General features: G+C 38.5%; 1 protein-coding gene across 3 annotated transcripts in view; it reads right to left on the bottom strand.

The window, feature by feature from the left end:
* The window catches only part of hiw (MYC binding protein highwire), a 116,200-nt gene extending 101,969 nt beyond the window's left edge, over nucleotides 1–14,231 (bottom strand). For all 3 annotated transcript variants that reach the window (XM_089645845.1, XM_089645846.1, XM_089645847.1), the window contains exons 1-23: nucleotides 13,438–14,231; nucleotides 11,545–11,677; nucleotides 11,242–11,455; nucleotides 11,018–11,164; nucleotides 10,759–10,932; nucleotides 10,045–10,374; nucleotides 9,378–9,542; nucleotides 8,555–8,788; nucleotides 8,153–8,407; nucleotides 7,783–7,938; nucleotides 7,559–7,664; nucleotides 7,156–7,288; nucleotides 6,935–7,032; nucleotides 6,459–6,850; nucleotides 5,926–6,115; nucleotides 5,402–5,810; nucleotides 5,146–5,315; nucleotides 2,631–2,815; nucleotides 1,799–2,524; nucleotides 1,528–1,698; nucleotides 1,128–1,322; nucleotides 338–532; nucleotides 87–209 (exon numbers count right to left, since the gene is read on the bottom strand). In XM_089645845.1, coding sequence (XP_089501971.1) covers nucleotides 87–209; nucleotides 338–532; nucleotides 1,128–1,322; nucleotides 1,528–1,698; nucleotides 1,799–2,524; nucleotides 2,631–2,815; nucleotides 5,146–5,315; nucleotides 5,402–5,810; nucleotides 5,926–6,115; nucleotides 6,459–6,850; nucleotides 6,935–7,032; nucleotides 7,156–7,288; nucleotides 7,559–7,664; nucleotides 7,783–7,938; nucleotides 8,153–8,407; nucleotides 8,555–8,788; nucleotides 9,378–9,542; nucleotides 10,045–10,374; nucleotides 10,759–10,932; nucleotides 11,018–11,164; nucleotides 11,242–11,455; nucleotides 11,545–11,639 — 4,863 coding nt within the window. In that variant the 5' untranslated portion in view covers nucleotides 11,640–11,677; nucleotides 13,438–14,231. The remainder of the gene's footprint in view (nucleotides 1–86; nucleotides 210–337; nucleotides 533–1,127; nucleotides 1,323–1,527; nucleotides 1,699–1,798; nucleotides 2,525–2,630; nucleotides 2,816–5,145; nucleotides 5,316–5,401; nucleotides 5,811–5,925; nucleotides 6,116–6,458; nucleotides 6,851–6,934; nucleotides 7,033–7,155; nucleotides 7,289–7,558; nucleotides 7,665–7,782; nucleotides 7,939–8,152; nucleotides 8,408–8,554; nucleotides 8,789–9,377; nucleotides 9,543–10,044; nucleotides 10,375–10,758; nucleotides 10,933–11,017; nucleotides 11,165–11,241; nucleotides 11,456–11,544; nucleotides 11,678–13,437) is intronic.
* Nucleotides 14,232–22,031: the final 7,800 nt, after the last annotated feature.

Here is a 22,031-nt window from a genome sequence, read left to right as displayed (position 1 = left end):
AATGAAAAAAAAAACTTTGTAATACACCACTTTTATTTTTGAATTAATACGCTTTCTTTCGAGATTTTTTTTGTTTTTATCATTACCTTAATGGGTATAGGGCGGACAAACTTTACTTCAATTATGTCACTGAGGTGCGCGTTGAAGATACCTTTGGTGGATTCTAAACTCGTCCACTCAGGAAACATGCGCTTGCTTGAAGGAGAATACTGAAAAGTAAAATAAATATGTATATCAGTTACTGGGGTCTCTCAAAAAGGAGAATCGTAATAGTATCCACATTATGATTTAATATCAAAAACAATCATTATTATTAATTAAATCGTATGTCACTTACGTCGCACAGGATTTCAACCTCGTAGTTGAGATCCCCGGCACCGGCGTATAAGGTAACCCCAACCACAAACACTCCGGGCCGGTCCACAGTGAAGGTTATGGCATCTGGATACCTCTTGGAGGTCTGCCAGGAGCAGATGGGGTTAAACAGGAGGAATCGCGATGGTGTGCAGAGGTATGGACAGTTAGTCATGTCCTGGGGAACATCAAGTAGTCATGTATTAGGCAGGTTACCAACCGGAAATAAAACAATACGAAAAATAGCACAAACCATTTCCTTTAAATTAGAATGACAAGGAACAGATTGTAATTTGGAGAGTCCTGATCGGATAGTAAGAGCATTCTGCTGGAGCAATGCTTCTTAACCTTCTTGAAGTCAAAGAGCACTTTTGGTCATTAGAAAAATTTGAGGAGAACCAATGTCAGAAAAGAGTCAGAAAAGAGACCTATCCTTTGAGGGGGGGATTTAATCAATCAAAAGTAGATAAGGTAGCATTAAATTTTGGTCTCCATTATTTTGTGGAACTCTTGTAACAAGCTCGTGGAGCACCAGTGTTCCACGGAGCACTGGTTAAGAACCACTGAGCCTGAGAGAACTTCATTTTGAGATGTTGCCTCATTGCTGACAACAATGACCCCCTTTTCCCTGATTAACTAGACTCTTCCAATCCCAAACATCCTGCGCTCCACGGAGAGCTGTGGACACATATAATTAGTCCAAAGTATGACTAATCTGAACATGAGTGGTTCAGAGAGGAACTAGAGCTTTTTAGAAATGGTGTACAACTCACATCCATGTTATTAGATGCATAGGTCAGCTCAGCCAGCAGTTGTGTAAGCAGCAGACAGGCGTTGGTGACGGCTCGCTTGGGGGTCTGTGGGGCGGAACCGATATCAGTGAGGCCCACCAAAGGGGCGATGGCCAGATCTAGTAGCAGGTCCAATGCTTCCTTCAGTTCTAGCTTTGGGGGAGGTGGCTTCCCTTCCTAGAGCGGGAAGAAATAAGGCAATATGTTAATTAATAATAAATTAACATATTTGGTACTCAGAGCAGCCGAGCTGGTACAAAGCAGCTGTCATATTCTAGGAAATCTCTCCGAGTGTTGTGGAATTTAAGTATAATAATCTTTCAATTTTGGCTTTACAGGTGTAACGTGAAACACTAATAAATGAAAGCTCTAAAAAACTTACTTCAGACAATGTCTGCATTTTCTCTGCAAGCAACTGGTATTTCTTTATGTAGAGAGGATTCTGCTGTTCAAAGCGATGTGTGAATGGGAAGACATACTTAAGGGATGCGTGGTTGCACAGAGCTGCTAACACACCACTTACGAGAAGCTCTCTTTCTTTGCATACACCAGCCTAAACAAAAATACATTTTTAGGTATGAGTCGATCTCAAACTATAATATATCATTAAAGGCAAGCTGTAAGAATAGTATGTGGATGGATATAAATATTACCTGGACATTGGCCAGTACATTACACAAGATCCTCCATTTCATTGTAGATGTCGGAAAGAACACATGGAACACAGCTTCAAATGTAAGGTGGGCTTCATCAAATATTCTGTCCCAATATATTGAGGCAATTATCGTGCGCGAGTATGCCACATCTTCATCGAGATACCTTGGTCTACTTTTGGCCAAGAACTGAATCATGGCTGTCTTTATTTCGTATATACCAACAATTATATCTTCAGATTCGTTCTCAGGAAACCTTTTCACTCTCAGCGGGTATAAGTAGAGAATATACTCCTTTATGAGTCGCAGGGCATACAGACAAATTAGGGTATACTTTTCCATCTTTTTTTGAAAGAATATAAGGTTCGGGGATTCGTCAGCGTGTATATAGTAGTCAATTCTATAGACAAATTCATCAAAACTCCATTGAAATAGCTCTCGAAGTTGGTCGAAACCTTCCCTGGTGATCTCAGTGGCAAAATACCGGGATAAGTATTGAGGCGGGTCACTGTCAACATTCACTTCAGAGGTCGGCTGTGTTCCCGAGTTCTTCTTGAAAAGCAAGTAGGGGATCTGTCCCCCGCTGACGTCAGTCCCATTCGTGGATTTCTTAGAGATCTTGTAGTTGAAGGTGTTGCCGTGTGACAGCAGACGGCGCATGCCCGAGTGACCGCAGTCTGATGAAGGACCATTCACTTGTGCCCAGGCCACATACCAACGAGTTGCCTGCAAAATCAAGTAAATTCTTATAAATCTGAGTACTTGGACATTTATCTGTTGACTATCTATGAATGCAGGTATGGACTTGCTTCACATACAAAATTATACCAACCTTTAGCTTCAACGGATTGTCGAAGAAAATTTTGAATACACTCTTTGACGGACATTGAAAAGTGATCTCCTCACTTTCAGCCAGTAATTCTCCATCACCTTCCACTTCACCTCCATCAAAGCCAATGTCAAATAGCTTAATCTTAGCCACATACTCCCCACGACCACCGTAAAGACCCAGACCACCTGCGAACAAGATTGAGAATGCAGTAAGGTCTGTATTACACAGCATATCGAGGGCAAAGTCAAACAATGTTATCTACAAAAACATACGAATAATTCTAGACCTTAAAGTCAAATAACATTATCTACAAAAACATACCAATAATTCGAGGGCTTAACCTCAAAGAGATTGAGTTTTGAAAGAAGAATGTGTTAAAAAAAGTGTCTTTTTTTTAACTCAAAAATACTTATTTTAAATTGTATAGATATTATAAAAAAAACAAATGTTGTTCAAAAATACATACAGTGGAACCTCTCATAACGAGTTTAATTCGTTCCAGAATCTTACTTGTTACATGAAATACTCGTTAAGCGAAACAATTTTTCCCATATAAATCGATGTAAAATACGATAGTGCGTTCCGTTCCATACCAAAAAAAAAACTCAATTTATTTTAAAGTTTATTCAAATCAACTTATAAATTGTTAAGGAGCATAACAACCTGGAATGCGATTTCGATTTGCAAAAAACAATAAAAAAATCTTAAGATGTGATAAGATAAGTGTGTCACCGTTCTTGCTTTTCCCCTCTACATATTCAGTCATTCTTTGTCCAAGGGTATATTTCCTGATCTATGGAAAGATAGTTATACAACACCAATATTCAAAAAGGGGATAAAAATGCAGTCACTAATTATAGACCAATATGCATACTATCAACAATTCCAAAACTTTTTGAGAAGCTGATAATCTATAGAGGCATTGTGAGTTGTACAGATATGTCCCATTAAAGAGTTTTGTGCATATTTGGATTTTCAGAGTGGTGTTTTAAATAAGTCGTTCCATCTGGTGTTGTGCTGAGGACAACGAAATGCAATCTTTTCTAACAGATATGATGAATCAACAAGATTGTTTACGATTTTGTATAAGAAATTCAGAGGGGCATCAGAAATTTTTCTACCTTTTTTTAAAGCGATAGGGTCAAACCTATGATCACTAAAGCGATACGATAGGTGTTTAATAATTTTTTTTTGGATATTTTCAATATGATCAATGTATGTTTGATATTGAGGATTCCAAATGACACACGCAAACTCGAGTTGTGACCTTACATATAGCAGAATTAGTGTGTGTGTGTTTATGAATTGTGTGTGTGTGTCAATTGTTTACAAAGTTTTTCTAAAATATTTTCAATATGCTCCATAACATTTTAGAATCTAGCAGTACTCCAAGATATCTTATTGTATTGTAGGAATACATGGTTCAGTTCGTAAGTATAATTTTAGCTGTTTTTTAAGTGTAAAAAAGGTAAAAGTATCATATTTAAAAGCAAAAGGGCCATAATTATATAAAAATAAATAAATAAATATTGTTGTTATCCACCTCCAGTCCTATGGGATTGGCCAAAGACACAATCTCGTTGATTCCTCAAACTTCTAAAAATCACATTCGACAACTCTCTCTGGCCAAAGCTTCTCCCAAGCAGAAGTGAGGGTTATCTTGGTAACCCCTTCCCACACCTTGTCAATCATCTTGAGGCAAGCAACCTTGACTTAAAATGTACTTCTTTTTCGGCAGTTGATGATCCTGGCGTCTTCTTAACAAGGTCGGCGAAAACAACTTTCGCCGTCTCACAAATGATGTTTTCGTTAATAGTGTTGCCTTGCAATTGCTTTTCGTTTATCCATATGAGAAGCAACCTTTCACCATTTCACTTTCACTTTCATCAAGAATAGGTAACCGTTTCGTAGACATTCTTGACCCTCCATCCATAATCTTAATCCCTCCACTCTTAATTTTGTCCTTGTTCTTGAGAATAGTGCGAATCGTTGACGTAGACTGATTGTATGACTGTGCTAGATCAGTCACGCTTTCACCTCATTCTCACTTTTCAATGATTTTACCTTTCATTTCAACAGATACTTTTATTCTCAAATAATTAACGTTTCCGTATAACAAATGTATTGATATTGTCTTAAAAAAAAAAAAATCTTTTTTGGAATTTAAAAACTTACAGAGAGGGCTTAAAGTTGTACAACTTTATATTCAATAAGATAAAGGTTCTAATAATAATTAGTACTGAAAGGTTTCTTGTAGATAACATTGCTTGACTTTAAGCCCTCGAATTATTGATCCAAAACGTTATTTGACTTTAAAACGTAGAATTATTTGTATGTTTTTGTGGATGACATAGTTTATTTTTATTTTATTTATTTACAGACTATTATCCATCAATAATGCAGTACAAAGCAAAAAATACAAACTGAAAAATAGTAGTAATGAACAAAGAGAATGGTAGTTTGACTTTAAGCCGTCGATATTATAGTAGTACATGAGTAGATGGTTATAGTTTACCCAAGATAATGTCTGCATCTACAGTGAAGCGAATGGCCTCAATGTTGGTGTCCCCATAACCCCAACCACTGCCCAGGTCCTGGAAACGGTTTACAAAGAGGAAGTCTTCCTCAGGCAGTTTGGGCTCCATAGCCGGCTCTAGGGCACCCTGGTCGTCAAACATAACGAAGCTGAAACAAGTCATACTAAGTTTAGTGGAGCACTCTTCAATTGAATATATACTCAACTGGTACATAGAAAGAAGAATGATTATAACCTCAGTCTATCCGAAACAAATATGTTTTCTAAGCATGCCAGCATATTGAGAGCTGCATGATCCTTGGCATCGTAACTATGCTCGTCTTTTGGCAGAGACAACTCTGAATTCATGATATTCATCTTTTTAGTAACAGGCATGACCTCCATGTGGTTAGGTTGAAATTGTATTGTAGGCAAATTTACACTGCAATATGAATAGTTCAAGCTGTTAGATATTAATAAATGGTGACAAATGACAGATTCACTTTTGTTTTCATATTGCCACATGATGTCATATGCCGAGTCCAAGCTGAGCAAACTTTTTGCAAAGTTGATGTGCTTTCTCTTGTTAAAAGTTTCTGATTTTCCATCCTTCTTGTTGATCATCAATTGCTTGTAGGTGTCTTGATCTTCGTTAGGGATAATGACTGAAACACAATAGAATCTGGATTATTATCCCACTCAAACAAAGAAGTTGCTTTAATGATAATATTCATATTACATATAGTGGTTATACACTGTATGTAATAGGAAGGTACTCACATAAACAATGCCGGTCTCCTGTAATGTAGGAGGACTGCAGCAGTTGGGTGTTGATGACAGCTTGGTCCAACTTGATGAATGTTTCGTCCGCCGAGGCCCCAACCCACTTGGCCCGACAGCCGCTGGCCGGCCCCAGGTGCACCACTGGCGAAGGTACCACACTGTCTGAGTCCCGGCCCAGTTGTCCTCGCTGCAATTATAGATTAGTATAACGTTACAAATAACATTGAACTCCTTAAAGTTAGACATGATTTAAGATTCTCAAGGTCAAAAGTATTATGTATGTATGTTGATTGATTTTCGAAGCAATAATCCCTGTTGTTTTTTGTTGTCCTCCTTGTGTTAACGATTTATACAGTCTTGCGTACACATGAGGTACACAACATCAGGGCAGAATTGATGTGATGGGCACTGCAAGGCTCTCGAAAACAGGGCACATTATTCCAAAATCAACCAAAAGTCAGGCTGGATTAGATAATACGGTTAAATTTGGTTTGATTGGATAATAAGCCATAATAGTTGAGCCTACTTACATTGTTACTTCCCACAGTGAAGACCTCTCCGTTGCGTGTTAGCACCACTGTGTGGTTGGAGCCAGCAGCCACCTGTAGTGCTAGAGGCACCTTCATCTTCACCAGGCAACTGCGAGGGTTGCTATCGCCAGTCCCGAGTTGGCCGTGCTGGTTGGAGCCAAAGGCGAACACCTCACCGGAGGTGGAGAGCAACACGGAGTGGTGAAGTCCGCAGGCGACCTGCACCATCTTATTGCCAGCCAAGTCCAACTGAGCCGGGGGCAGGCAGCTGGCTCGCTGGGCGGAGCTATCTGCAGGCTCCCCATCTTCGGCTGATTTTCTCTCAGAGTATGACTGACTTCTCACGCCATTCCCATCCCCCTGGCTACTCTTCCTAGCACGTTTGGGAGGAGCTGTAAGGCAAGGCATACATTACAAGCATATTTTCTCAGACTTTACTACTAAGCAGATGTTGTAAGAGCACGGTGGTAACTTACTGCGTGAGGTGGAGGGAGCGCACGACGGTGGCTCAGCACAAGAGCGGCACGCCCCGCACACCTCACACCCGCTGTCCCCTTCTCCACAGCCACATACCCTGCAACATACACACATATGTAATCAATATTATGTAAAATGTTGCTCTCAGGTAGTTTAGATCCATTTTTGATAACTATTAAATAATATATCTTATTATCAATGGAGGAGATCTTATACTCACTGTCCTGGTTCAAACTTATTGTGCTGACTTTGGCATTTCCCCAGGAAGCCAGTGCACTTGAGGCACTGAGTGCATATCATGCACAGATCTTGCTTCCACTTATGATTGTCGGGTGAGCACATCTTTGTTATTCCTGTGAAAAAAATGTAAAGGATTTAATGTCGAATTATAATAAGCAATAATTATTCACCTGAAACACAAATATAAATTGAAAAATCTCCCGAGAAAAAATAAATGCCGCCGACGGGAGTTGAACCTGCACCATCTTGCATGTAATAATTTTTTATTCTTTATGTTTTGCATGAAAACCTTGTCTTGTTAACATAAGTTTACCGTATTAACAAAAAATAAATTTACTATGTGGTAAAATTGTATAACAATACCTATTTGGCAAAATACTTACGAGAGAGGTTGGAGAAGCGCCCACACTGTCCTTTGTTGTTTATTCCAAAGGTGTAAACTCCGCCGTCTTTGGTCAGCAACACCGCATGCGCCTTACCTAGAGCCACCTACAACACAACCACTCAGTTAACTCTCAATGCTCTCATGATAATATGACAATGACACACCTATTATTATAGTCAATAAGAAATAGGATGATAAATAAAAGTAATATTTTGGTAGGACCTTGGTGACAACGATGTGAGTCATTCCCCTGACAAGCCCCGTGGCATCACAGTGCTGTGTGTCCTTCCCGAACATGAAGAGTTGCCCCTTCTTGGTAACGAGCGCTGAGGAACCATAGTTACAGGCAACCGCCGTGATGACTTCATGGTGTTCCAACTGAAATAGATAGAGTTAACAATTTACAAAATAAACCAAACTTTTTGCTTCAGTTACAACTTGAGGAATCTCTCTCTTGTTTGGTGAACTGCTTCCAATAATAATCTCGAATTATTGTTACACAATGTGCATCTGTCTACCCAGCTTTATTGTATTTTATTTCTGTGCATTTACTTCATTCTGTACGGATGTGACAAGAATATAGAAGTTTTACCTTTGAGAACTTTTTGTTGCGTAGCGGTTTAGGCTGGCGACGAGCCTTTGGCGCCTCACCATCCTCGCCGCGTCGTGCCACCCCTGAAAAAAGAGGCTTGCCGTCATCTGTGAGGAACAGCGCATGCTGCCCTTCGTGACCCACTGCTACTTCCACAACCTTTGTTCCTTTAGCCATTACCAGCTGCTTCCACTTGCACACATGGTGCCAGTTGGTCTTGAAGGCAACATTATTGGCGGTCCCATTGTAAAACACCTGCAAAAAGATATCAGTCAACAAACATAATAGTTAAAGTTTAGTTTGTGTCGATTCATGAATCCTTCTATTAAAACCTGACACGCTGTTTAAGAAGGTGAGTGAACAATTAAATGCTCATATTTATAAATTTAATGTTGAACTAACTCTGCCAGACGACATCCGGATCAGTGTGAAGTCCTGACCGGCCGTGATGCCCATGGGCTCGTCCTCCGCGCCGGCCGCAGTAAGCACCACAGCGCTCTGGGTCGCGTGCTCGGGGCCGCCTAGGCTGTAGCAGGAGTGCTGCCACAGGTTCAGCAGCACCTTGCGCTGCACCACCACCTCGCGCTGCTCGCGGCTCTCTCCCACCACCTGACACAGCTTCAGCACCATTCCTCCCTGTCACACAAACAATGTTAAGTTGATTAACATTCTTCTTCTGTTATATTTTGGGAGACAAAAGGGTCATCGAAGTACCAGACCGCTGCTCTTTACATTGGCGTTTGCGGCTTTTCAGATGTCAACTCCAATTTCGCCTCCACTCAACCAGCCTTATAAGATGGAGTTGCTGAACAAACTTTTATCTTTTATCAGTGTCACCAACTCATCTCTTTTAGGGCAAAATTTTTTCACATATTCTATCTCATTATTTTATACAGAACTCACATAAAATTGCTGATTATATGGCTTTCTGATACATTTGTTAATCTATTTCCTTGACAACTTGGCTCTTCTCACTTGAAAGTCTGCTAAACTAGGGCCTCCGGCAACGCCCTGTGAACTTCATAAATTCTTCCCCGGAATTAATAAAGCGGCCATTTTATTATACACTTTATTAAGCGGCCATCTATTCAAGCGCCAACTTGTGTGAAAGTTTGCATTTCACTGTTTGAGTGACAACGAGCAATTTTTTTTATTTACTATTTTTCACTCCAGCTGGCATGGGTAAATAAAATATAAAGCTATAAACATTAAACATTGTTCATACCTCTTCTGTAGGGCAGATAACCCCCATGTGATGAGAGTCAGCGAACATATTGACATGATTGAGGTCAATCGCCTTCCAATCCAGATGGAACACATCAGCTGTCAAATTCCGTTTTGACACAATAAACCATAAGGACTGCTCCTTAATGAAGGCATACAGCGTATTCTGAAAGCATAATGTTACATGATGTAACAATTGAAAAAAGGTGTCAAATTCAAATGTATACCCTCTGTTGTAACCTCTCCCTCTTCCTCGTATGACATATCGTCAGTTTAATTCGTAGTCTGCGTAAATAAGATTTTAATGCCATGTAGAGTTAAAATTAGTCCAGTTTCGAATAGGAAAACTCCTAAATTTGTAAAAAATTCCGTTTTGTTTTTACACAAATTAGTAAAATGTGCATCATTTTGAAGAATTAAGTAAACTTCCCAACTGTTAAAATAGAAAGCCTTAAATTACAAATTTTTAATGATCAAAAAAAAAATACAGAAAAATATGGTATGTTCTGAACATAAATAAAAATAATAACCTGTCTTTTTTTCACTAAAAGGTTTTTTGCTCCTCCTGTGAAATTTGACAAATGGTAGTCACGCATTCTACGAATTAAGAAGACAATATATAATTACATGAAAGAGAGGCAACAGAAGGATCATAGGGATTAACTTACCTTGTGGTGCATTATGCGCACTCGTGGGTCGTCCCCAAAAGTGTGAGGGTTGTGACAATAAAGGTAGCCCATAACGGTGAACCCAAAGCCGGTGCCCACCTTGAGCAGGCCAGCGGAAGTGTGGAAGTAAAGGTAATTGCAGTCAGACTGTAAGCCGTATACGATGGGGCTGTTGGGTGAGTCCGAATCCCCGGACGGAACTTGTGGCACGGGGAAGGAGAAGGCGCGGTTATCCTCCGTCACGCCGCAGCAGAGCCAGTAGCGAAAGGAGGCTGTGCCCAGGATGTAGTTTTGGGCCAGCCGTTGGAATGTCTTCATGTTTTTTGGTATCTGGAATGGTACATAAACATTATTGTAATGATTATAATTTGTTAAACACATACATTTTATTTACTATACCTTATATTAAAGTTAGGGTGTTTCAAAGCCCATCACATTTGATATCTCCGTTAAATACCGAATGTTCGCCCTTTTTAACTTTTAATCAAAGTTAATGTGATCAGATCTGCTGTCTTGCAGGGTCACAAAAACTTGACTGGTGGTCTCAGTAAAAGTGATGTGAGTTTGAAACGACCTAACCTAATTCGTATCACTCTTAAAGGAATTCAAATAAAAATGCAAATGAACCGTTTTTTTCTAACCCTACTTCAACACTAAAAGATTAAATTAAGGCTTCATTGTCAACTTTTAGTAGATGGATCTGATGGTAGGTACCTTGATAACAATATCTCTGGCCATGATGGACTGGCAGATGGCGGTGAGCAGTTGTGTGGTGTTGCTGCGTGAGATGGACAGCGACAAGAGACATGAACTTGCCACGGCAGCCACTCCATCGTGCTTGCGCAAGTCACTCAGCTGCAGTAGGAGGCCGAACAAACTCTCCATTACCTAAAACAAGTTCTTGATGAGTAAACTGAATATATTTTATTTACTTACTCCACCTTTTACAGGTAAGAATTTGATGAATATTTACCTCCGAGGGTTCTTTGGCCAAATCTTCTGGCTTGTACCCCTCGAGAATCTCTAGCAAGGAAGACAGTGCCTTTTGACATATTCCAGGATTAGTTGTTCCAACTTCAGAGATTAGCGAAAACAGGGAGACAAGTCCAATGTTGACCACCTGCAAAGGAATTAAATTAGTTTCGTGTTAGGTGAGTTAGCTCACAAAAGTTAGCGTGGAACCTGACTGGTACCCACCTTGGGAAGTAAATCGGGTTTTTTGACCGGGATGGGTTCCTCGGCATCACTGTCTTCTCCGGAAGCATCCAGCAGTGTGTGGAAATAAGTGCTCCATTTGGTGAGCACTGATTCCCGCACCGCCGCCAGCACTGCGAAGTGGGACGGGTTACGTGCAATGATGGGCGGCTCCTCCAGCAGGTTGGACCGCCCCGACGGCAGCTTGATCCTCCTGCTTAAACAACCATATTACAACCACATGATTATCGAGATATACCAACATTTAAAAATTATAATGATGTTTCAACAAATCAGGCTGGGTACCTTTCCTCCTTGAACTCCAGAAATGCATTATGGAACAGGTGGCCGTAGTTTCCCCGTTCAGGGAACTTAGTGTAGTACGCAAGGTCGTGGGCCATATTGTATTGTCACATATCCTTCAACAAGTCACAGTTTTCTGTGGAAGTAATACAAATACACACAAATGATGAGTGTGATGTCACAGGTTAAAATACTACAATACATATCTAGAAGTACATTCGCTTTTTGTATTGATTTCCCAAAGGAAGCAATAAGGGAAATGGTTTCTCTTAGGGCTTATGATATCTTAGGGATTGCTGTGTGGAGAACTTTTTTGAGAAAACCTTAGTCTTGAAGAGACATTGTAGGAGCCGGCAAATCATTACACAGCTGAGCTGGAGGAGGCCCACCACTTCCACAACCTGTTTTAGGTACTTATTGTACCCCTTCAGAGCTCTCGCAAGAACGCTAATTTTTTTGATAAAACGAGTCTTCATTTACAATTTCAAAACAAGACCTCCATACAAAATGTCCATGCATACAATGTTATTCGCAGGATGCCAGTTCTGCGTATTAGTAACTTATTAATAAGATTTATTCCATTTTGTTAGTTGAAACAAATCATATGTACAAAGTATCAACAAACATTCACACAGCTGAGCTGTTAAACACATGATAGAGTAATAGAAACGACCCATGAAAACCATATACATACAAATTTTGGGCACATGTTTGGAATGACTCCGACTGTGCGTCGGTGCCAAAGAGATCAATGATTCTAGTTTCTCAGAGCATCTTCCATCGAAATACCGCTAGAACAAGGAGAGCATTCCCATCTAAAGTCTGTGCTTCATAGACTGCAATCTGTTTAGGGAATTATCAAATTCACCTTCATTTCTACACAGAGTAAAGTATTTTTTCAGGTATTTTAGGCTCCAATCCACATGTGACTTCCAAACTCAACAGTGGGGTACACTTGTGATCTGTTCAAAGTCAGCATCAGAACTTTTTCAGAAGTTATGCCGTACATTACTTAGAAAATTTAGCACAGAGCTGTATTTATAAGTCGCATTATGAACAATAAAATAATAAAAAAATTAATTATGAAACAATAAGTTAGTTATTACTTTTCGCCAAATATAAACATAAAAAAGGAAAATGTTTCAAAGGACAGAACCGCTAACACATGATAATGAGATTGCTCGCGTATAATATTATTGTAACGTCTTGCATGCCGCCAGCGCCATTTATTAAATTAGTTTACTTTCATGTGCGCACAATCTATAGTCTTCTTTTCCAGTGAGATTTTCTTTAAAACTCAAAATAAATATGAATGGATCTCATAAAAATATTTCAATGACTAAATAATGTTAATCCGTAGATTTAGCGCATCAACTTACACTTATTAAATCTTAAACAATGTCAAAAATATACAGATAAGTAGATATAAAACAATTGAAGTTACGCTATAAATTAAGTTTCATAAATACTTGTGTACATTTATTGCAATTATTATTGAAAAATGGTCAACTAACATGAAGTTCCACACATGGATACTGAAATATTATATACAATTATTGTAATTATTATTAAAATATGGTCAGCTAACGTGGTGCTCCATACATGGAGGCTGGAATATTAGGTTTCATATTATATACATTTATTGCAGGTTTTATTTATTAAATGCAATGAATATGTTCTTAAAAAATCTAAACAATGTGAAATGCTAAAGCTACTAATGCAACGAAGGGAAATAGTCGGTATTTCGGGGAGGGGGAGGGGGGAGGGGGAGGTAAATATCGCAACAACATGGCAGACAGAGAACACATGGAAAAAAGTGGTAGTCATATTTTTTTTTTACGCAAGACACATTATAAAGCAAAATCCAAATACAAATCCGTTCAGGGCAACACTTACCTATGAAGTTAGGGCAGTAAATAATATTTCCTTTGTTTGCCTTAAGAGCTATATTTTCGCACCATCCTCCAGGAGAATGAGGGCGGCCCATCATGTTATGGATGTTGCACATGGTGCTGCGGCGGCTGCCAGACGGGACGCTCCAAGCCCTGATGGCGAGGACGTCTCTCGAGGTAGCGCCTGGTTGCACCACCTAGCGCCTAGTGCCTGCCCGGGTCGCTGCGCGCGCCGTGCACTGCACCAGTGGTCGACCTCCCTGTGAAACACCAATATTCTACAATGTGTGTATGTCCAACCACTCACTTTCCAAGTTGATTCTACCAAGAGTTTCACAGCCTAAGATAATCACGCACTAACAATGTTTATTCGAGAGCAAGCAACACAAGACACGCGTCACGTTCGGCCGGATAATAACAACATTCTCCGTCGAGAAAATCGATTTTTCCGCCCGGCTATGCACTGTTGGAATTAGTTTGACAAACCGGGATTTAAAAAGATCACGGACAAATGCCCCACGAAATATGTATTTCGGTGAAATGTGTCTGGTTGATAGTAGTTATATACACCAGTATTACACTAGCCAATCGATTTTCTAGAGTCGTTTTATTACGCCGCCGAGGCGACTGCACCACCGGATTATGGACATGAAAAGTGCTTGTTTTTTGACAGAAGGCGACATAAGCGAAACGAGCACACTCAGTAGTTTAACCAAAGGTAAAAATTAATGGAAATAACCACTAAAACTCGCGTCGAACGTCGGAAAACAAGTCAAAAACCCTCCGCCACTGTCAGACGGCGACACTGTTCTCGCGGCCGACTGAGGGTGGCGCGCGCTACTGTCGGGGTAGTTTTCTGATGCACTTTGACGCGCGTGCGCGGTGGACGCCCGTCACGGGGTACTAGGTCAATAAATAATCAATGGATACAAAAATACAGATACACACGGGGGTTGATAGGCAATCCGCACTCCGCATTAATGCGGTTGGAAATATTTATAACATTTAGGACCCAGAACTCGTAAAAAAATATTTAATATTTTTAGGCGAGCGGAAAATGTTTCATGTGCAATGAAGGATGACAGTAGGTTAAACTCGCGACGCCTGGGTGGAAATCGGACTCATTTGTCCTCTCGGATTGATATTTTTTAAAGGTTTCCATCTTAATACAAAAATATTTCCGTTTAAGAAAATACTTAAGGATTTTCGTTTAAATATTGTTGGAATACGGACTCCGAAAAATAAAAATCTACAGCATTTATTGATTTGCACCTAGATAAATTTTCATCTGTGGCGCTTTTTCCGTGTGTTTATAATAATAATTCATATTTCTTTCCCTTTAACCACACCGGACACATACCTTAATTGGGGATGCAATGAAAATTTTTCGTTTTCGGCGCTTTTCCGTTTCTTCGTGAGAGTTATATTTAATAATAGTTATTTTGCACTTCCTTCGCTCTCCTTACTTACTCCAGTAGGGGATGCCATAGTTCCATAGGCTACGAGGTTATCGCAGAATTGAGACTAATATGCGGTAATCACAATTCTTTCCTCGTCTTTTTTGGCTGGGGCGGAGCTGACTGATGAGTTTTGACAACTTTTACAACTTAGAGAAAAATGCTTTGTTTTATTCAAACTAATAAGTAATCCCATTTCTTACATCACGTTTAGAAAATTATATCAACAAGATGGCGGCCGTCAGCAGCATTACATTTATGAAGGCGATCTCTGAAGTTTTCGCATGATTATCGGCACATTTCGATGGATGTGGCTGCGTTTGGGGAATGGAATGTGGATTTTTGAAAACCTTATCTTTAAGGTGGCCGCTCCATTGTCAGCTCCAGAGAGATGAAAATGAACCTTGTCACACTGAAGAAAGTTGCTCTCGGGGGATTTGCTGAAAAATTTCCTTGCATCGATTCGTTCGTAGGACGGCTGCACCGGATTATTGTCACCTTACTGGATGCAAGCACAGTGTCTATCCGCCCCCGTGATGGGGAAAGGAACAATACTTGGAGAAGCATTGAAGGGGACCCACCGTTTCCCAACGGCTGTATGAGGAAACTGATTGTTTAACCTCCTGACTCTAATTTGTTTAAAACGATTCTAGACCCTCCAATGTCCCTGCATGCAAGATTGTTAGTAAGAAATAATGCATGCATACTTACAATATTAGTACCTAACACAAATAAGAACACATCAGAGATGTGTTCGCCTGGTGGTTTGGCATCTAAAATTAAATAATGAAAAAGGAAAACAACACTTACAAGTGGAAGTATGATTGAAACATAAAAATATACAAGCCGCGTATCGAGAGCAGTTTACCCCCTATCACGGGGCAGTCCCGTCAAGAATGAGCTTGGCGAGCGGATTGGAGAAGCAGATTCATATTATGTTGGCTGGATTCTGCTGTTATTCCACAAAAGATCTCCAGACTTGCCTACCGACACCCGTGCATCCAAATCCGTCAGCCACCGATAATTGGACAGCTGCACGAATAAAGGCGGCGATACACATGCCTGTAAAATGGAACAGTAGCTTGCATGCATGTTAATGGCATGTACAAGTTACTGGCGCAATGAGAATACACATGCAAGTAAAACTTGCATGCAAGTTGTGTCCTTGCATGCCTGTATTTGCAAGACGTATACACATGCCAGTCACTAGACAGTACGTGTCTCAAATCACTCTGAGACTGAGTAGTCTCAAGCTTTTTGGCAATGGAAAACATTCGAAGTGAATTAAATATCATCGTATTGCAATTGGCAGTACAATGTGTGGCTAATTTAATGAGAGACTGAGCTACTGGCATGCCCGTACCTGTCACGACGTTCACACATGACGGTTTCATAGCGCCCCTCGTCCCCTCCCTCAACTTGCATGCCAGTAAATCAAATTTTGTGCAATCTACTTGCAAGGCAGGTACAGGCATGCAAGTTAGCGTATACACATGATAGTAGCTGGCATGTGCAAGGAGCTTGCATGCAAGTGTGCCAGCTACAGGCATGTGTATTCCCGGCTTAATGGAACGGAGATCTAAAATAAAAATTATATAAATTAGTATTATTTGTATTAGTTTTATATATGCATATAGGTCTCACTACATTTATTGCGTCCATGCGTAAATCCGTCTTTGGGCGTCCAGCACTTCTAGTGCTTTTTTTTAGATTGTTTTTGTGAATATTGTACTATGTATTGCTCACAATAATCGCTACTATCATATTTTTTTAATATTGATAATAATGCAGGTTTTGATGTTTATTATACTTTCATACATTTCTTGCGTCACGTATATACTCAAGTCCGAGAGTTTATTTTTTGTATATTATAGGTTCCTTTTAAGATAGGTTTGACGTCCTTTCACTCTAATTTAATTTTTACGTCTTCCGTATATTGCTAACTCTTCTAATAAAGGTTTCACGTCCATACTAAATAATTTATTCTGGCGTCCTAGTGTATATTATTTGTATGTTACATGGCGTTTTGAATGTCGATTTAATTTTTACGTCTTCCGTATATAAGACCCTTAAGACTCTTGCATTCTTTTTGAGAGTTTCAAAAGACTTCAATAATTTAGGCACATTTAGGCCGTTGTTATGCCCCTTATATTATATAACCCCTTAGGATTACTTATTCTGATCTGGGAGATATATTTCACCTTAAAAATAATCAATATAAATATTGTTTATTTCAATTCTTTTATATATCGAGACACAAATAGACATCTATAATTTTTGAAATCTTTTGTTTATTTTGAATAACTTATGTGAGACTTCTTTTCATTTTTACCAATGTATTTTATTTTATTATACGCTTTGGTTGTAATATTTTATTTTTTTACATTGTATTTTGTTTTCTCTATTGTTTTAATTTTGAAGAATTTATAATAACTGCGATACTCAACTATTAAACTAGAATGTAAAAGTCCATTAGGTGTAATAAATATATAAACAAATAAATAAACAACAAAAAATATTTTTTACTCTTCTAGTAAAGTTTTCACGTCCATAGTGAATTAATTAGTTAATTACAGCATCTGTGGTTGAGGGGAAGACTCTCGACTCGCAATCCCGGCGTGCGCAAATAAATTTTTATTTGTTTGTATTATTTCACAATTAATACATTAAAAATAATATAAAGTGTGTTTGCGGCACGTTCCAGAGTGATGATTAATGTTTTTTTATGACCGGAATTGGATGGTATTGATCTGGACAACGTTTACTTTCAACAAGACGGCGCTACGTGCCATACAAGCAACAAAACCATTGATCTTTTACAATTGAATATCAAAATAACACCTCTTATTGGAAAACTCTGTATAATATTACCAACGTATTATAAGTAAATCTTTTGAAAATGCATTCAGAGACGCGTGACGTACATTTTTGCATTAAATTCAAATATCCCGGTGGAAAATGAACTTCAAGACACGTCACGACTTTCTAACCAATCACCGATTACCCCCTCAAAGAGCTAACCTTGAAGTAAACGTTTTCTTGGTAGGTACATAATATTTAAACAAGACTATTAAGAAAACAGTTTAATGTTTTCTTGGAAGTGGTGTCATTTTGAATCCCTCTTCCTCTTCCAGGTGTTTCTTCCGTTCTTTCACTAACTCTTACTTTTTTTTATACCAACTCTTATTCTCTTCTTGCATCCCTTACACACTTCTTTCGCTCGATCCCCCTCTTCGCTGGAAGCACTGCCAGCCGCTATCAGATGTAACCGTGCTTTTTACTTCTCTGAGACCAGTGCTTTAATCTCATCATCCCACAATGCATCATCTTACTTCCTACCTTGCGTACTTATTCCACACACCTCTTTAGCAGATTCACAAATACTCACTTTTATGTGGTTCCTGCACAATTCGCATACTTACTTTTCACGTCGTTTTGCAGGTTTTTAAAATTATTTAACGTTTTTTGGAGTTAATACCATTTTTACTGCGCCAACCGCGAAAGAGGTTTACTCTCGACACTACCAGAAAGTGGTCAGTTTCAACCTCAGTCACTCTGAAAACTCTTGTGTCCTCGGTAACGGCTCTCAACCTAGAGTCAATTACTACACAATAAATAATTGATCTCTCATTTCCCCTTTCCCATGTATATTGGTGGATACCTTTATGATCGAAGAAAGTATTCGACACATACAGGTTCCACTATAAACATACTTCAAGTATTCTGTTCCCATTGTCATTTGTTATTTTATCTCCAAACATATCTAAGGCCGAATCAAATCCATCATGTCTAATTCCCACCCACCCTTAAAATCACCTGCCATTACAATCCTTTCATTCTTATTTTTTAGTCTCATTACATCATTCACACCAGCCCAAAAAACATCTTTCTCTTCATCGCTTTTAGAATTAACAGGGGCGTAGCAAATAACAAGAAACACCCTTGTCAAGCCGGTTTTGAATCTGATCCACATTAGTCTCGGACTTACACATTCATACTGCAACATACATTTAAATATTCTGGGAGACAGTAGCGCTACAGCAATCTGACAAGCCCTCTCAGTATCTTGTCTCTCAGACCAAATGATTTCTCTCCTTTTTCATACTTTCTGTTATAAAAATTATGTCTAAACATTTGCTCACCATTGCATCACACAATTCATCTTTCATCGTGTTCCGTCGTCCCCTTTGCGCCACCGAAGGGCTGGCGCTGTGGTGTGGAAGCGATATGTAAAACGACCCAAAATGCTAGAACGAACGTTCTTTCCGCGCATGCGCACTGATACCCGCAAGCCAATATCTTCGTCAAATTTATACGATATGAATGACAGCATCCAACGTACAAAAACCGTATTTGATGCTCATATGTATAATGCACATAATCGTATCTCTATTGCTAATCCATTGAATTGTATGCGCGCGCTGCTTTGACAGTTTGCTTTGAGTTTACTTTCTCACAAAGACAATACACATACATTGCACCAAAAATATACAATGCACTAAATAACGACATCAAAAGATCCAGTACATTTACTCACTTTGCAACCGGTGTCCAAAAATGGATATCCGGAAAGGGTCGAAATTTCTTTAAAGAATTTCTTTAAAGACCGTATGTTTTACCAACAATAAAAGTTTTTGTTTGTAAAGAACTGTTTATAATTACTATAATATTAATAGCCGAAAATTTAAAAACTATTTACATAAATTACTTAAAACTGTTTGGCACCACTGTACGGCATACAAGTACCATGTACCTACTGTGCCACCTTAGTTACCAGCTGAGTAAACCACCGTAACGATAAAAATTTACTCCAGTATTCAGTGTAATTCGCCAGACTTGAAACATGAATTCTAACTTTGATTTATTTGTACATAATTGCTGCAAAATAATGTACCTACCAATTTAATCAAGCACATATTGATTTCCATAATAAAAATAATCCTTTCTTATTTGCTTACTCTATAGTTTTATGTGTAATTTTATATATTTTATGACTACATACTTTATATATTCTTTTTTATGTATCTATTTTACTTTAGGGAAATCAACAGTTTAAATGTTCAGGTTCATTAATACATATGTAATTTACCTAACTGAGAAACCAAAAACCGACCACCATAACACGGGCATGTGCCTAGCATGGTGGTCGAAAAATTCCTCAATGCATGTAACTATTAATTTCATTGAATAAAGAAACATTAAAAAAAAAAAAGTTTGAATACTGAAGTCGAATTCTTATTGAATATTATTAAGATCATATCGGCAGAAAACAAAGGGACGCAGGAGTCCGCAATGAATGTGAATGAGGCAACGAGTGTGTGCCAAGACGGAGTTGTTTGTCGGTCCGTCCTCTCTTCCTACTTCTGCAGAGTTAGTTAGTTAGTTCTAGTTCTAATAAGAACGTTAAAACAAACACGCCGATTTCACATTTGAAAAAATAATACTAAATAAACCATTAAAAAACGACCAACAAATTTACAGACAGACGAAATTCTAAACGATTGACTTAAAATATGACTTCACTACCCTCAGTCCTAAGTAAGTAAGTACCTTCATGTCGGAAAACGAAGGCAGATTTAAATAACAGTGCCGTTATTTGTAGGTACGAGTGACTTGATGATAATAATGAGCCCCGTGGTACGTAAGTTATATATGCATAGACAAGTTATTAGGATCTTACAAGCCGACAGTTAGTAGGTACTATAGTTTTATAAGTTACATTTTTAATTATAACATACTAGTTTAGTAATTCCAAGTGTTGACAGGTTATTTATAATAAATTTATACCAAAACACCTCATTAAAATCTCACTTCGAACCCACATGGTATGTCTACTTGCTGGGAAAATCGAATTATGGTTGTCGTGTAATGTACAGATGTTGTATAATGTCGTTTAACGCTCAGATCGATATACTTAGGAATGCAATCTAAGGGGCGTCGCCTCCGTTGCTATAGGATATAAAAACTACGGATTTTAAAAAAAAAATTAGAAAAACAATTGGTTTATAACTATTATTTCTGTGAACAGTAGACCTTGCTTCAAAAAAGTGTATTTCTCATTTGCTCTTATTTTAAACCAAAAACCCAAAATGAGATTTATAAGTAGGTACTTAAATACCTATCTACGTAATATAAACACGACACGACGTATTTGAAAAAAGAATCGCTACCGTCATTACTGAACCATTCCTGTCGTGTGCCGACATCAAGTTTTCGCCGTGTGTCAGCTGATTATATTTTCGTAATAACTTACTTATTTTTATCAAAATATTGTTTTGTAAAGTGTACCGTCTTACCAGATAATATTTGTGTTTGGATTCTTTTTAAAAAAATTTCTTAGAATTTCCGTGGGATAAGTTAATATAAGATAAGATGAGGTAAGATCGCAATAGTGAAAAACTAGACTTATTACAGCGGGGTTTATATGGTTAAAACGGCCTTAAACCAGGCTTAAGGTCGGCTTTACCATACCAACGTTGAACTGGCGTATAAATATTTGAGTTTGCAAGAAAACCGAAGTCACCATATGACATAAAACCTTTTGATTCTTACAGGCCAATAAAATTGATCAGGAAGCAGGTAGATAATTAAAAAAAAAAAAATCGACATATTTATTTTCATTTTTTATTTCAGAAACAAACAGTTAGTTAAAGTAAAAAAAAACTATTAACAGATATTTATTATTATATTTATATTTATTATCGTGTTCCGTCCTCCTCTTTGCGCCACCGAAGGGCTGGCGATGTGATGGATATCGAGCACCTCGATACCAGACGCAGTCCGTCCATACATGCTGTACTTAGTAATGTGTAATTTCTATCACCTAAGAAATTCTAAAAAAAAGTAGGTACTATAGGATTTATATGTCTTATACTGATTTATAAATGTGGACTAACTATACAATTGTAAATGTTCTCCAAAATGCCCTGGAAGCAATCTCAGACTTGTGTGATGTCCCGACAGAAACCATTCATCTGTTCTGAATGCAATTACTATGTTATCCAAATTGACCCTGGTAATAAATTACATCTTTGCGATTCTTTCAAGGATAAAGAAACCATCCTGTCACTTCGAATGCAATCAACAATGTTCTCAAAATTGGTTCTGACAGCATCGCCATTCCATTGTAAGAATATTATGT

This window comes from Hesperophylax consimilis, chromosome 23, assembly GCF_061612785.1.
Source record: "Hesperophylax consimilis isolate HC1 chromosome 23, BYU_Hcon_1.0, whole genome shotgun sequence".
In the NCBI taxonomy this organism is placed as follows: domain Eukaryota; kingdom Metazoa; phylum Arthropoda; class Insecta; order Trichoptera; family Limnephilidae; genus Hesperophylax; species Hesperophylax consimilis.
This window is presented reverse-complemented; position numbering and strand designations above follow the sequence as displayed.